The sequence below is a fragment of the Sturnira hondurensis genome, unplaced genomic scaffold, assembly GCF_014824575.4.
Source record: "Sturnira hondurensis isolate 20B ecotype Veracruz unplaced genomic scaffold, ASM1482457v3 Scaffold0010428, whole genome shotgun sequence".
NCBI classification, from domain to species: Eukaryota; Metazoa; Chordata; class Mammalia; order Chiroptera; family Phyllostomidae; genus Sturnira; species Sturnira hondurensis.
In genome coordinates, this window is record NW_028083059.1 from 82,703 (window position 1) to 98,364 (window position 15,662).

Here is a 15,662-nt window from a genome sequence, read left to right on the forward strand (position 1 = left end):
AGCCTCATTTCAAGCCCCTCCCCCAATAAGACTTAAGTTCTAGTGACAACAGCCTTCTTTTGGCTCCTCAAATGAGCCAAGCTCCTTTATACACACACAGTCTGAGTTGCTCCTACTAACTGGGATATTATAACTCTACCTCTTCACCTAGGAACTCCCAGTATTATTTCCAACCGTTGCTTTAAACTCATCACTGAGAAACTATATAGCCTGACAATCCCCAGGGGCCTTCCCAAGTAAGTTAGGCCTCCTCAATTTTCTTATCAAATATCAACACACATTTTTCCTTTGATAACACTTAGTATATGTGTAATTTGTTGTGTAGTAAAGGTCTATTTCTCTAGCCAGATTTCAGGAGTTTTGTTGGAAGCAAAACTATAGCGAAGTTAAATGTCATATCCACAGCACCTAACACATTACTGGGAACACTGTAATGATCCTCTTCAAATGAAAAAGACAAAAAATTCAAATGATATATATTACACATTTAAACTTAAATGTGACCCAGCCAGAAATATAGATGTCATAGTTGATATCTTCTCCATCACATATGCTTGCTGAATGAACGAACAGAATGTCCTACTATAAACTCGGTACTTGGTGGCATTTGAAACATATAATTAGCATTCTTACTTGTTACCTATTATATTCTGTTTGCTACTAAAAAAGGTTCTCTTTTTCTCAATAGAATTCCTACATACTTAAAATATTTATAGAAAACTTTTCTGAAAAATAAAGATCTTAAAATCATGTTTTATCAAGTTTGATAAAACTCAAACATGGCAAGAAATCAAGTCATCTCAAATTAGTTTAAAATCTTAACAAATTCCAATAAAAAAATTCAACCTGCTTTTGGGTGTGTGTGTGTGTGTTGGGGGCAAGGTAAGAAATGGATGGTTACTTATATTATACATATATATCATATAATTATAATTTTATGTGAATATTAACCTCCAAAATTAAACATTAATTCTAAAGCTCACATGCAAGATTAAATACATAAAATAATCAAGGAAAGCTTGAAAAAAAAGACTAATGAGAACAGAAGTCCTACAGCAATTAAAAGTATATATAACACAGATAAACACACACTATACATATGTAACTTACATTTGTGGCTGATATTCAGCACTATTAACATTTACATTAGCAGACCTGTGCCAAGTTACTCAAAAAGATCTAACTAACAGTAACATCTAAGTAGAGGCTAAGGAACAATAATCCACTGCAATATTATATCATTATTATGATTCCAATTAAGACCCAGATGCTGGACAAACTGTACTTTGACATGAAGCAGAAAATCTGGACATTGGCTTTTACTCTTGCCTTGCTGAGGACAAGGTTGGACTTTTTCCATGGCAGGATGGACAGAGATGAGAAACTGGAAACCAAGGGGGCAGCTTCTATTTCCACATGCAAACACCACAGTCTCCCATGCCCAGGTCCTTGGAATCCTTTCCTCGCAATCCTGTGCGCGAGCCTAATTGCCACCACCAACAAAAGGGTAACTTCTTTGTAATCAGCAAATTTAAATCACATATACGCATCTACCAGACAGGCAAAAGTTTAAAGTAGACAATATCACTGTTACTGAGGATAGTGAACAATGTGTCACACCCTACTGAGAATATGTTGAAACAATCATTTTGGAGAGGTAACATACTTAGGAAGGTTGCATACACACTTTTCTAAATAATTTTACTCCTAGGCAAGCTATCTCAGACAATTCTGGTGCAGTGTACACATGAAAAAACATATACAAAATGCCCATTATCTCCTTGTTTGCGCTAGCAATAAACCAACAAACACCCTAATGGCAATTTGGTATAAAAATATTATGGAATATGACATCTAAACTGTCAATATGTACTTACATTTTTCTGAAAATGTAAAATGTAACAATGTTACTTGTCATTACATTGTTTTGAGTTTTAAAGAGCAAAAAGAACATGCAGGTCTTTTATAATTATTTGTGTATATAAAGAGAGCCTGGAATTCTACAAAAAATGTCCACGTTCCACATTTTATCAGTTTTATTAAAAGGGAAGGCAAAAGCGATTTAGGTGTCCGAAAAGTTTTTGAGATAGGTTACTGTAGGGTAAGTAGAGGCAGCCTGGCTTCCTCACCCAGGTGTCTGGGTAACTAAGGGAAGCAGTGTTCCCATAGGCTGGGAGGGGCGTGATAATCAGTGTTCTCATAGCCCTGAGACTGGGTCCGATAAAGTGTTTCCGTAACATGAAGTGGGCTCGCATGCACAGAATTATGCCATGTTCCATAATGTTCTGGCAGTTTTCCGGCTTTGTTCCCCTCTAGTACTTAAACAAGTATGGGCTTCGCACTAGTTAGAGACACATGCAAGGAGACAGATGTCACGCTGGGAAGCAGGAGCCACAACATGTGACATGCAGGGAGACATGCAGGTAGCTGCGTGCATGGCTCACCCTCCTCCCATGAATAAAGGCATGCCAGACATCCCAATGGCTCCGCGAATATTACTCAGTCTGTACAAATACCACGGACCCGTCCAGCCTTGAACGGTCGCAACACAGTTAGCAATGATTCAAAATGTTTTACACATTCAAAATAAAACACAGCCAGAGATTAAGACCCTTATTATAATTATGGTAAACAGTACAACAGAGGTCCACCTTACCCAGGTTTCTTTCTGATGAGAGTCTATAAATAATAAATGTGTGGCTGTAAGATACAGTGTTCCTGTTAATGACTTGTTACTGGTACTGAATCGGTCAAGTAATTTCACTTGCTCAACCTAAAAAAGAAAAAAAATGTTACTCGTCATTTCAAAAGTAGTATAAATTCTTTTTGTTACCCTGGGATTTAAATGCACATTTTCAAATTTTTTCTTCCTCCTGTTCAAAAACATGAATTTATTTAATGTTGAATGTTAAATTTCTTATGTCTTGGGAAGTATATAAACCACAAACAATATAGGTACTATTTATAGTTACAAATATAAACAAAGAAGAAGAACCCTGGAAAAAAGTATTAACACATATATTAAGGGGCACAGGAAAGAGGGGTGTGATGTAAATAAGCAAAAATGTTATTTGTATCTAAGAGTCAAAATGTTTTATTTAGAGTTGGTGGGTCAAATAATAAATATATAAGGTTATCATGTAGCGTCATGGAAGTAAATTACCAGAAAAATTAAATCAGGTAACAGTTAAATCACTGTAGAGTCCAACTTATTCTCCTCGCCACTCCACCCAGGACACTTTTTTATCCAGCTCTGTGAGTTTATTCATACTGTTCTCCTTTCATGTAACAGTCTCTTCTGCTTTGCTAAGTACTAAGCATTCTGCAGGGCTCACTGATGGCCTGTCCCCTAACAGGAATCCTTCTCAGGAAATTAATTACTTAATGTCTTAGGTTTGTATTTCTTCATGGCTCTGAATTCCCGGGCACAGGTTATAGGTCATATGCTGCTTCTGGGTCTGTAGTAGCTGAGGCAGTGAGGTACACAGTGCACCTTTATTAACAGTAAACACAAGCAAGCAAGGGCAAGGTGGCTACTGAAGAGTGTGATTAAAGTTGGCCAGGGGAGAAAAAGAGAAAATAAAATTTAAAAAAGAGAAGATAAAGTTGGCCCGGGATATGCTGACAACTGTTTTGAAAACACAGCATTTATTACTATCTGTTCTTATGGGGGGGAAGGTCCATCCTTGAGGACTGTTCATTACCTTGGTAAATGCAAAATTATATCCAAATCAAGAAAATATAATAGAAAAGCATTACATGACCACTTCAATATGGCAACCACTATATGGATGTGGCAGACAATAAAATTAACCTGAAATTATCCCCAAACATTTAGCTAATACTTAAACTGAGTTTCTAGAGAGAAAAAAATTAAGAGAATTTCTTTTTTTTTCTTTCTTGTTTTTTGTTTTGTTTTTTATTGTTTATCAGCTTTATTATTATTTTTATTTAATTCTTGTTCAAGTACAGTTTTCTGTCTTATATTCCCAGCCCTGCCCCCACCCGTGCTCCCCACCTCCCCCCCATTTCCACCCCCCACCTTAGTTATTGTCCATGTGGCCTTTATACTTGTTCATGTGAGTCCATCCCCTTTTCCCCTGTGATTCTCTCCTCTCTCCCCTCTGGTCCCTGTCAGCCTGTTCCGTACTTCAGTGTCTTTGGTCATATTTTGCTTGCTTGTTTGTTTTGTTGTTTAGATTCCTGTTAACGGTGATATCATATGGTAAAATAAGAGGACTTCTGAGAAAATAATAGTGATTATTCAATTTCTTGCTGCAAATCCTAGGATAATTGTTTTAAAAAGAAAAAAAAACTTTTTTTGCTAAAATCATCAGCGTACAAATTTCAAACTAAAGACTCAGTCTATCTCTAAACACCAATGGCTGCTTCATATTTCCCTGTTTCACTAAGAACCTGAACATACTTTACATATGTTACTACAGATTTCCCTGCATTTCCCTGTAAAGTTTTTAAGTCAGGTGTTTAGGAAGCATCTACACGTCTTTCTGGTCACAAGCACCGAGGCACGACAGGAACGTGTTAGGATCCTTGGATTATAGGTCTCACCGAGGCAAAAAGGAAATGGGGAGTGGGGAAAGGGTTGTGGAGGAAAAAAAGACTAAACCAAGAAGAAAATGGGGCAGGAAGAAAAGAATTGGGGGGTGTGGTCATTATGGTGAAGATGGGAAATGCCAATATATTATTTTAAGGGCCTGTTAGTTGAATTGTTGCCAACTAGGAGCCTGCCTTAAAAGTATCTTAATGGTCTACACAGGAAGTTCAGATTTCAGCTGGTTACAAAGCAGAAAATGAAAAGCTCAAGAAATTACACACAGAGAATCACATCTGGAAAACTCAGACAACCGTCTACCCACAAGAGGGAGAAGTGGCCTGTGGGACAAGATGGGACCAATGGCCTTCCTCAAAATTCTGTAACCCACAGTTGTACTTACTCAGCAACTACATGACAATGGCTACTGAAGCAGAAAGTACGTTGTCAAGGATTCTCTAGCCAGGCACCCATTTGAGACCCTTAGAATCATTTTTACATGCTCATAGCACTGACATCTTGCCAATAATTACCCATCAAAAAGAAAGAGCATCAAGTTGCCTTCCTGAAGTGGAAAGTAAGCATCAACATGGAAGAGATTTTTATTTTTTGTTCATGTATCCCCAGTTCCTACAACAGCAACTTCTGAATAAACTGCCAAGTGAAACGGATCATAAATCCAGGGGCACTTTACTGACCCCTACCCTGCTTTGCTTTCCTGCAGTGCTAGACACAGCTGACATTCCATGAATGACTTCCTATTTCACACAGTAAAATTAAAGATTTCACATCAGCTTTCAAGGCTCTATCCTCACAGTGGGGGTCCAACCTGCAGCCAGTGGGCCATATGCAGCTCAGAACGGCTGTAAATGTGGCCCAACACAAAATCGTAAGTTCACTTAAACATTCTGAGATTTTTTTGTGATTCCATGTTGCAATATACCTAATGTATGGCTCAAGACAACTATTCTTCTTCCACTGTGGTACAGAGATGCCAAAAGGTCGGACAGCCCTGCATAGTAACTTAACTGTGTCCTCAACTTTAATCTTCGACTATGCTCTCTCCTCCACTCTGCTCTAGCCACACTTGTCGTCTTGCTGGTTCTTATCAACCAGGCATGCCCAGCCTAGGGTTTCTGCTCTTGCTGTTCCCTCTGTTGGGGCTCTTCCTGCCATCTCTCCCCCCCACCTAAAGCTGGCTCACTCCCTCACCTCTTTCAGGTCTCGCTCAAGTGTCACTATCTCTGTAAGGACTCCCCTACCATATTTCCAACTCACCTCCCCCACCCCACCCCAGCGCTCTCCGCAGCATTTACCACCATCTACCATATTACATATTTGACTTACTAATTTTGCTGATTGTTGTATCTTCCCTAACTAGAAAATAAGTTTTATAAAGGAAGGGATTTTTATCTGATTTAATCACTGCCATTTCCCCAGTACCTAACACAGTGCTGCGCCATGGAAAAGGAGGGTGCAGAGGAGGGGGCAAATAAGGAGAGGGAAGAGGAAGCAACGGAAGAAATTAGGCAGGGAAGACTATTCCCTTCCCATCTGTGATTCACCACTTTCCATTTTACTCTGAATTTTCTTTCTCTGGCTCTTCTTACTCTGCTTGCCCCCTTTTAAGTATTCCCAGGCCTCTAACTTTCACACTCTTCTTTACAGAGCCCCTACATATTCTTCTTGCATAAACTTATCCACAATAGGCAATTGTAATGATTATCTAAACAAGGCAAGTCCCAAATTTATAGACCCACACAATCAGCTACCAACTAGAGATCCTACCACCCGAGTTCCTCTCACCCATCCCGTCCTTCCCATCCCTATCACACTGACATACCTCCCTTCTCAAATCTCTCCATTAGATCATTCCTCTGTGAGGCAGGAGAGTGCAATGTTTAAGAGAATACAGCTGGTATCACAAAGACCAGGATTCAGGTTCCCAGCTCCACCTCTCCCTCAGTTATTTCATTTAATCTCTGCAAGTTTCAGTTTTCTCACCTGTATATTGGGTTCATATTAGTAAAAGTCAAGAGGACTTTAACTACTTTGTGGGGAAAGAATTCAGGTGCTCCTCAAAATCTACTGGCTCATATTTCAAAGACAATTAAAATATCATTTTCTCCTTATTCTTCATCCACTCTTAGTTTTGTACCTCCTTCACTCTTTGTAACAGGAAGCATGCCTGTGCGTGCACACACAGGTGTACCTCACATTCTAATGACATAAAGGGATACAGCAAGCTAAGACAAATTAGGCATGGCTTTTGGAATGACTCAATTTGAGCACTAGTGGGGTCAAATTTTCACGCAACATTCCATTCTTTAACAAACTCTAGAAAGTGGTCTTTCCTATTGAGGTCAGGAAGACATTCCTCCATTTCATTCTGTAAAGCTCCATTCACAAACAGCACAAATTTCGACATCAATACATCATGTCAGCCAAAGGACCAGAGCCTGGCAGGGAAAGAAGACTGAATAACGAACAACTGTCTCTGCATATTTCCCATTGTTTCTTGGCAAGACTATCTCATTACGGCAAAGTTAGCACTCAAAGTGATAGGTAGTAGCTACACTGTTCTTAAGCATAGCTTGCAAATGCTCTTTGAAAATTTCAAATTCAGACTTGGCATCTTTACTGATGCTATACAGTTAATAAACCAAATGTGATGGTATAAAACCAAACACTAAAGCCATTTAATTACTATTCAGTTAAAATATTTTATCTCATAAATCTCTGGTTAGTAAGCAAAAACAGAAAACAAAAATTGACCACAAACAATACAACAAACAATGCCACATAACTATTATTTACTTGTCAGGAAATTTGAGGAAGATAAAGCTCTTAGACTTATTCTTAGGATTTATTTCTGAATTAATATTAATATATTTTTATAATTAGATTAAAATTAGAGAGTCAATGGGAAAGACAAATCTTGGTTTAAATCTTTACTCTGTCTCACGAGCTAATTGGGCAGATTATTTCCATTCTCTAAACCCATTTCCTCATTTGTAAATAGAAACCATGTACCCAACTGGTGGCGTTTAGAGATTAGTGATAATTTTGTATAAATTACCATATCTGTGAAATTGCAAATACTATGAGTTGATATCATATAATTGGCTATATTGACATATAATTACTATGTACAGTTGACCCTTGAACAACATGGGTTTGAACTGTGTGGGTCCACTTACACGTGGATTTTTTTTTTTCAGTAAACACCTGCACTGTTTTCACTCCATGGTTAATAGCCCACAGATGCAGAAGGCCAATTGTCTGCATCAATTTATATCATTTTATATCCACCGATTTTGGTATCCATGGGGAGGACAGGAGCTCGAATCAATCTCCCTCAGATACCAAGAATAGCTAAGTTTGTGGGGAGTCAAAAGTTATACACAGATTTTCAACTGCACAAGGGTCAGCGCCCCTAACCCCGGCATTATTCAAGGTCAACTGTGCAGCTATCTGAACAATACAGAAAGAATCACTAGTTACATAGTACTACACTTCACAGCCAATTATTGATCACAGTGACTAAACCACAGAGAGTTCAACACAGCTAAATAAATGGAAAGCAATTCATTTGTAGTTTGAAATACAATGATTTTGGCAGCAAGTTAACTATGTCCAGGTGAAGGCTATATATAACAGAAACAAAAAGTTGGCTATGTTCAAGTCAATCTTTGTAACTTATAAATTATGAAGTGATTCCTGTAAGTTACAATTTAAGAAATTCAGGTCAGTAGAATGTCAATAATTATCGGAGTGCTGAGGCCCACATCTGTGGGGCTTGCAGCTATCTATCTAGTGTCTGTGCAGTGCCTGGCACGTAACAGGCACCTAGAAAACACTGATTTCAGGGCACTGTACACACAGCCACTTAGGATGAGTCCCGGGTAGCAGTGCTCCAATGCTAGAAAAATAATTGAAAGTAATAAAGGAGCACACTTGAGAAGTCATTTTAATAGAATGTTAGTCAGAAATCCTTTAGTCCTTAAAAAGTCATCAACGTCCAATAAATCAGTAAGAAAAAGTATATACAATCCAATAGGAAATGAGGAAAGATTCTAAAGAATTTATAGAAGTAAAAATATAAAAATTGTTTAATCTCACTATTAATTGGAGAAATGCAAATGACATATTGTTTTCACCTTTGAGGTAAGTTTCTTAATATGAAATGATGGCAAAAATAAAAGGAAATGGCTGTTCTTATATCATGATCCAGTCGCCTAGGAGATTGAGGAGAATCTATAAATGACAGTTCTAGGTCCCTTGACAAGGCCTCTCCATTTTCTGCATCAGCTCAAGAGAAACACTGAGATATGTGTACAAAGTTACATATGTAACAGTACTTGTAGCCACATTATTTGTATCACTGAAGCTTTGCAATAACCTTAATGTTTTCAAATAGAGAATTTATTAAACATACTATGACACATCCATATTACAGAAAACAATGAGATGTCTGTATTTACACAATACTTACATGGAAAGCTCTGTAAGATATATTATTAAGTGAAGAAAGCAATTTGTGGACAGTATGTACAATAAATTCCATATATGTAAAAAAGGTGGTTGTTAATAACTGTGAGTTTGCTGTCCTTTCACTGTTCATATTTTTCATCTTCTTTTTCTTAGATAAGTCCCTTTAACATTTCATATAACAAGGGCTTGGTGATGATGAACTCCTTGAACTTGACCTTATCTGAGAAGCACCCTATCTTCCCTTCCATTCTAAATGAAAGCTTTGCTGGATAGAGCAATCTTGGATGTAGGTCCTTGGATTTCACGACTTGGAATACTTCTTTCCAGCCCCTTTTTACCTGTAGGGTCTCTTTTGAGAAATCCGCTGACAGTCTGATGGGAACTCCTTTGTAGGTGACTGTCCCCTTATCTCTTGCTGCTTCTAGGATTCCCTCCTTCATTTTAATCTTGGCTAATGTAATTATGACATCACTTGATGTGTTCCTCCTTGGGTCCAACCTCTTTGGGATTCTTTGAGCTTCCTGGACTTCCTTTGCCAGACTGGGGAAGTTCTCCTTTATTATTTGCTCATATAACTTTCCGACTTGTTGCTCTTCCTCTTCCCCTTCTGGTACACCTATAATTCAGATACTGGAACGTTTAAAGATGTCCTGGAAGTTCCTGAACCTCTCCTCATTTTTTTGAATTCTTGTTTCTTCATTCTTTTTTGTTTGATTGTTTCTCTCTCCCTTCTGGTCCACTCCTTTGATTTGAGTCCCAGTTTTCTTTCCATCACTATTGGTTCCCAGTGCATTTTCCTTCATTTCACTTAGTGTAGCCTCCATTTTTTCATCTAATTTGGGACCAAAATCAACCAGTTCTGTGAGCATCCTGATCACCAATATTTTGAACTGTGCATCTGATAGGTTAGCTATCTTTTGGTCGCTTAGAAGTATTGGCCCTGGGGCTTTGACCTGTTCTTCTGTTTGAGCCATGATGTTTTGGTCTGGCTGCACCTGTTATGTATGAGGGGTGGAGCCTTAGGTGTTCTCCAGGGCAGGGCAACCCAATTGCTGGGTTGTGATGTTGTATGTGGGGGCAGGGTCAAAGAGGGAGCAATGCCGCTTGTTCTGCTCTCTCTCGGATTTTTGTCCCTTCTGTCACTTCCCAGAAACCAATTGGGCCCTTCTGGTGCTGGTTCCTGGGTGGGTGGGCTTGTATACATTCTAGGACCCTGTGAGTCTCTCCAACAAACTCTCTTGTGAGGCTAGGAGCCTCTCCCAGCACCCAAAGTTTTTCAATCAGTGCTTTTAGGCCTTATTTCCCATCACTGGGGCCCTGGTTTGAGCGGTTTGTCTCACTGCTCGTTTTTGCCCGCACGTGAATGTGTGTCTACAGTCAGCCAACCACCTTTCGAGCCTTACTGGGTCTGCTCATTTCCTCCCCCTGCCAGGGTATGCCAACCACTGCCTCGTCCTGCCAGGACCCCTCTCCGCCCCTCTTACTGGTCTGGATGAATGGTTCGTTGTTGTTGGACTTTGGTACAGTTCAAATTTTTTGTCTGTTCTGTTTGTGTTTTTGTTTCTAAATCTCTGCTGTCCTTAAATTTGGTTGCGCGAGGAGGTACAGTGTTTCCGCTTACACCTCCATCTTGGCCGGAAGTCTTATTTATTTACTTTTAGAGAAAGTAAAATAATTCTTTTACTTACAATCTTATTTAATTTACTTTTAGTCTTATTTACTTTTTATTTACTTTTAGGGAGGGAGAAACGTCAATGTGTGGTTGCCTCTCCCACGCCCCCTACTGGGGACCTGCCTGCAACCCAGGCATGTGCTCTGACTGGGAATGGAACTGGAGACACTTTGGCTCGCAGGCTGGCACTCAATCAACTGAACTATGAGAGCCAGGGCTTTTTTTTTTTTTTAAGATTTTATTTTTCTACTTTTAGAAAGAAAGGGAGGGGGGAAAAGAGGGAGAGAAATATCCATGTGTGAGATATATACACCAATGGGTTTACCTCCTGCAGGCCCCTAACCTGGGAACCTGGCCCTCAGCCCAGGCCTGTGCCCTGGTCAGGAATCAAATCTGCAACCCCTCAGTTTGCAGGCTGGCACTCAATCCACTGAGCCACACCAGCCAGGGCTCCATGTACACTTTAAAAAGGTTTGTGAAACATTTTAATGACAGCTCAGATTCTCCATGGAACAAATGAAGATGACGAATGTCTGGTAAACAGTGATTCTAGGATGAGCAGCAATCATCTGGTTTCAGCAAAACACAGTCCAGGTTCACAGTGGGTCGTCCTTTTCCCAGCGATCCTCAAATCATGTTCTTCAATTCTACTGGTCTCTTTATTTTACTCCTCCCAAAGTTGAAGTCTAACTTTAATGTTGGTAAAGTAACTTGCTAATATTTTGATATTATTTCCTTCAATTTTAACATTTGTTAGGGAATCACAAGCATGCCTTTTACGCACCAAAATTAAGCATAGAATTTAGTAAGCTCAGTTGAGTAACAATTTCATCAAACCCTTTTAAATTTAGGATACAATATATTTAGCTTCTCCGTAACTCCTCTGTTGAACTGGCTCTAAAGACAATCAAGTTTAAGCACAGAGACTGACACACCTAATCTAAACCACTCGAACCCGGGACCAGAAAAGTGAGGAGGAGCTGAGTGCTGATCTCAGTTTCTCCAAAACTTGCATCAAGAATCTGTGAAATGTGGGGCAACTAACCTTAAACAAGTAAAAGTTTACAGAGCATCGAAATGTTCACTTGTAGACCCACTAGCTTTCTAGTCTGAGGCAGAGAAAGGCTGACACGCCCCGCAGCTAAACAGCCCCAATTTTGGCAAAGAAAAAGCTAAGAGGGCGGCGACAGATCACCGCACCCAACGCTTTGGACTAACAAGTAAGGTTGCACTCCCGAGGGTACAGGAGGCCTCGGTACACCCCCGTGGCCCAAAATGTCTCTGCCGCACCCCCCACCACAGGCCCGGCCGGGACCCTCGGCCCGCAGCCAGGCCCCGCCCGACTGGTCCTCAGCCTTTCTCTCACCAGGCGAGCTCTGCTCGTCTCTAGCCTACGCCCGGTCTCAGACCCGGGCCAGCGCCCAACGCATCACCCGAGCCCGCCTACCTTGGTCGTACGGATGTGCTCCATCCCAACGAAGGTCGGCTGGCGGCCCGCCTCAGCGGCGTCTCATGAGGCCAGGGAACCCGGGCGGGGACCTAGACCCGGCAGGAACAAGCTCAGCAGGCGAGCGCCAACGACAGTCCACCCCCGGCCACACCGACTGCGCAGGCGCAGCGGCCTGCGTTGTCTCCTAGAAACACTTCCCCAAACCCAGGGGCGGGCGAGGGAGCGTAGGCAGGTGGGACAGACCATCGTGGAAGGAGAGGAGCTTCTTAGTCTTTGGGGACCTCGCCGGTCCTACAGTGCCCCCGGCCGGTGGAGGACTCACCAAACCCTGACAGAAGGAGATCCTTTACAGAGAGCACAGTTCGCAGAGGACCAGAACGACAGGTGTGTGAATGGCTCCGGGATTTTGCTCCACATGAAACCCGTAGAAACGCCACAAGAGAGAATTCGGTGGGTGAGGGTGACCTGTCGCTGAAGTCCGTCACCCTAACAGTGGACAGCACCAAACTGCAATGCTTTTTCTTTACTTTGAGCTACAGTTCTACTCACAAGAATCTAGTCTGAGGAAATAATCAGATATATTTAGTTTAGCTCTATTTGAAACGATAAAAATCCTCTATACTATGGCATACCATAAATATAATAAAAAGTCAAAGTGAGAGGCAACAAACATTTACTTGAAGTCAGAAAATAAATAGCTATTTGGGAAGCCTGATTCAGGGAGAAAACCAAAATACTGTTTGGATTGGGAGACAAAGGCAAGGGGTATTTATGAGAAAGGGAAAAGAAAGGAATTATATTAACCGAAGGAAGGTATTTCTGTTGGTGCAGATAAACGACATAGTGGTGTTAATTCTAAACAATGCTTTTAATGTTTGATCTGGTAGCCATCAGTCCAGTAGCCCAGTCCAAAGGTTAATTTGCCCTGCTTTAACATTCTAAAGCTTTGAGATATAAGGTGTTTGTGGCAGTTCAACTCCATTTTAAAGTGGATCTTTTTTTTTTACAACAACATCCATTTAAAAACATGCAGTAAGTCTTAGAAGCAAGTAAAACCTGAACAAAGTAAAAAAGCAAGGATTTTTTGTAGTTTTAAAAGAAAACTGAAATCACAGGGCAAACCACTACTCCAAAGAAAACCAAAAATCACAGACAGAGAGGGGAATACAAACAACCACAACTGAGGGAGCAAAGGCACTCAAATTAAACCTTCCCTGGGAATCAGTGCCTGGCAGTGCCCTTTTACCCACTACAGCATGTCTGACTATACAGAAAAAAAATTACAGGAAATACTAAAAGGCAAAAAACAGAGTTTGAAAAGACAGAGGAAGCATCAAAACCAGATTCACATATGGCAGGGATGTTGAAATTATCGGACAGGGAATTTAAATCAGAATTTATATGCTAAGAGCTCAAATGGATAAAGTAAAACCATGCAAGACAGATGGGCAATGTATGCAGAGAGGTGGGTATCCTAAGAAAGAACCAAAAAGAAATGATAGAGATTTTTTAAAAACTGCACCTGAAATTAAAAAGGTCTTTAATGGGCTTATAGAAGATTGAACATGGCTGAGGAAAAAAATTCTCTGAGCTTGAGGATGTCTCAATAGAAACCTCAAAAACTGAAAAGCAAAGAAAGAAGGCAAAAAAAAATAGAACAGAATATTCAAGAAGTGTGGGACAGATACAAAAGGAGTAACATATCCGTAGTGGGTATTTCTGAAGAAGAACAGAGAGAGGAACAGAAACAAGGATCTGGAACAATAATAACTGAAACTATTCCCCAGATTAATGTCATGCACCAAAACTGTGAAATCCAGAAAGCTCACAGAATACCAAAAAGTATAAATACCATACAAACTACATATCATTCCCAAACGACAAACAATCAAGGATGAAGGGGGGAAATTCAGAAGAAGCCAGAGGAAAACAAACACCTTACCTCTAGAGGAATGAAGATAAGAATTATATCTGACTGCTCCTCAGAAACCATGCAAGCAAGAAAAGAGTGAGGTAAAATATTTAAGTGTTGGCATAAAAATCAGCCAACCCAGAATTCTATGCCCTGTGACATTATCTCCCAAAAGTGAAGGGGGAGCCCTGGCTGGGTAGCTCAGTTGGTCAGAGTATCTCCCAGTGCACCATGCTGAAGCTGCAGGCTGATCCTGGGAGGGTCTGACACATGCAGGCATCACAGGCTGGTGTCTGTCTGTCTGTCTGTCAGTCAATCCACCCCCTCTTCTAAAATCAATGAATAAAATTAAAACAAAATTTTTTTAAGTTGAGGGGCAATAAAGACTTCTTAGACAAACAGAAATGGAAGGAATTTGTTGCCAGTAGACCTGTCTTGCAAGAAATTTTCAAACAAGTTCCTTAGAGAGAAGGCAAATGGTGCAAGTCAGAAGCTTGGATCTACCTAAAGAACGGAAAAGCATGAGAGAAAGAATAAGTGAAAGTATAATAAGATCTTCTATGGTTTTATTTTTAATTGATTGAACAGGTAACAGTTTCTTCAAATAATAGTGGCAACAATGTAGTTGGTTATGTGTGCCTGTGGCATAAACACATAAATACAGGGTCTGGGAGAAGAAACACCTGCTTGAGTGTGGTTGGCAGGGTAATCACATGGGTGTAATAATTTATAGTTTTAATTTGAACATTTTACCTAAAATTTCACTTGGTGTGCTTGAGTGTGATATTATTATGTTACAGAATTACATGCTTATGATTTTGGAATAAAGGATTTGGAATAAATAAGGGGTATTATTTGTACCAGACCCTGTGTAATTCTGTAGAAGTGAAATGGATGATAGCAATGATACAAGGGATGCCAGGGAGGAAGTAGAATTACTTTGTTATTATAAGGTACTCACACTACCAAAAAATTATGCTGCAGAGAAACATTACATAACAAAAATGTTGATGCATATAAACTGTTAAATTCAATATGACTGTTTTGTAATTTGTATTTATGCAAACAAAAAGCTTACACTTCTAGATGTAATTTCTCTATTTTACTGGTTCTCAATCAGGAGTGATTTTGCCCACAGGTGACATTTGGCAATGTCTGGAGACATTTTTGGTTGATTTAAATTTGTGTGGCTATGATGCTATTGGCATATAGTGGGTCAAGGCTAATTCTCCTACTGAACATCCAACAATGCACCAGTCACCTGCCTGCCCATAAAGAATTAACTGGCCTAAGACATCAGTTGTGCAGAGGAGGAGAAAACTTGCTCCATGTTTTCCAAGTGTTCTGTACTAAGCAGTTTCAATTTTTTGTAACTAGAAAATGCTGTTTTAAAAATACCAACATTTTTACATCATCTTTCTCACTGTGTTTGTTGTTTAGTTATCTGTTTAACATGTAAGTTTTCTAATTAAAATTTTGTTGCATTTTGTGAGCATTTCATTCATTTATCACATTCAAGTTGTCTTGTGTCGCTCTGTCAGGAGTGCCTGCTATGTTTCATACGGATCGCCAAAGCTATGGC

At 39.9% G+C, this 15,662-nt stretch overlaps 1 protein-coding gene across 1 annotated transcript in view; it reads right to left on the reverse strand.

The window, feature by feature from the left end:
• MTMR6 (myotubularin related protein 6) overlaps positions 1-12,341 on the reverse strand; it is a 40,742-nt gene extending 28,401 nt beyond the window's left edge. Inside the window, exons 1-2 of the mRNA XM_037058853.1 lie at positions 12,166-12,341; positions 2,657-2,773 (exon numbers count right to left, since the gene is read on the reverse strand). Of these exons, the coding sequence (XP_036914748.1) occupies positions 2,657-2,773; positions 12,166-12,189 (141 nt within the window). The 5' untranslated portion in view covers positions 12,190-12,341. The remainder of the gene's footprint in view (positions 1-2,656; positions 2,774-12,165) is intronic.
• Between the last annotated feature and the right edge of the window lie 3,321 nt (positions 12,342-15,662).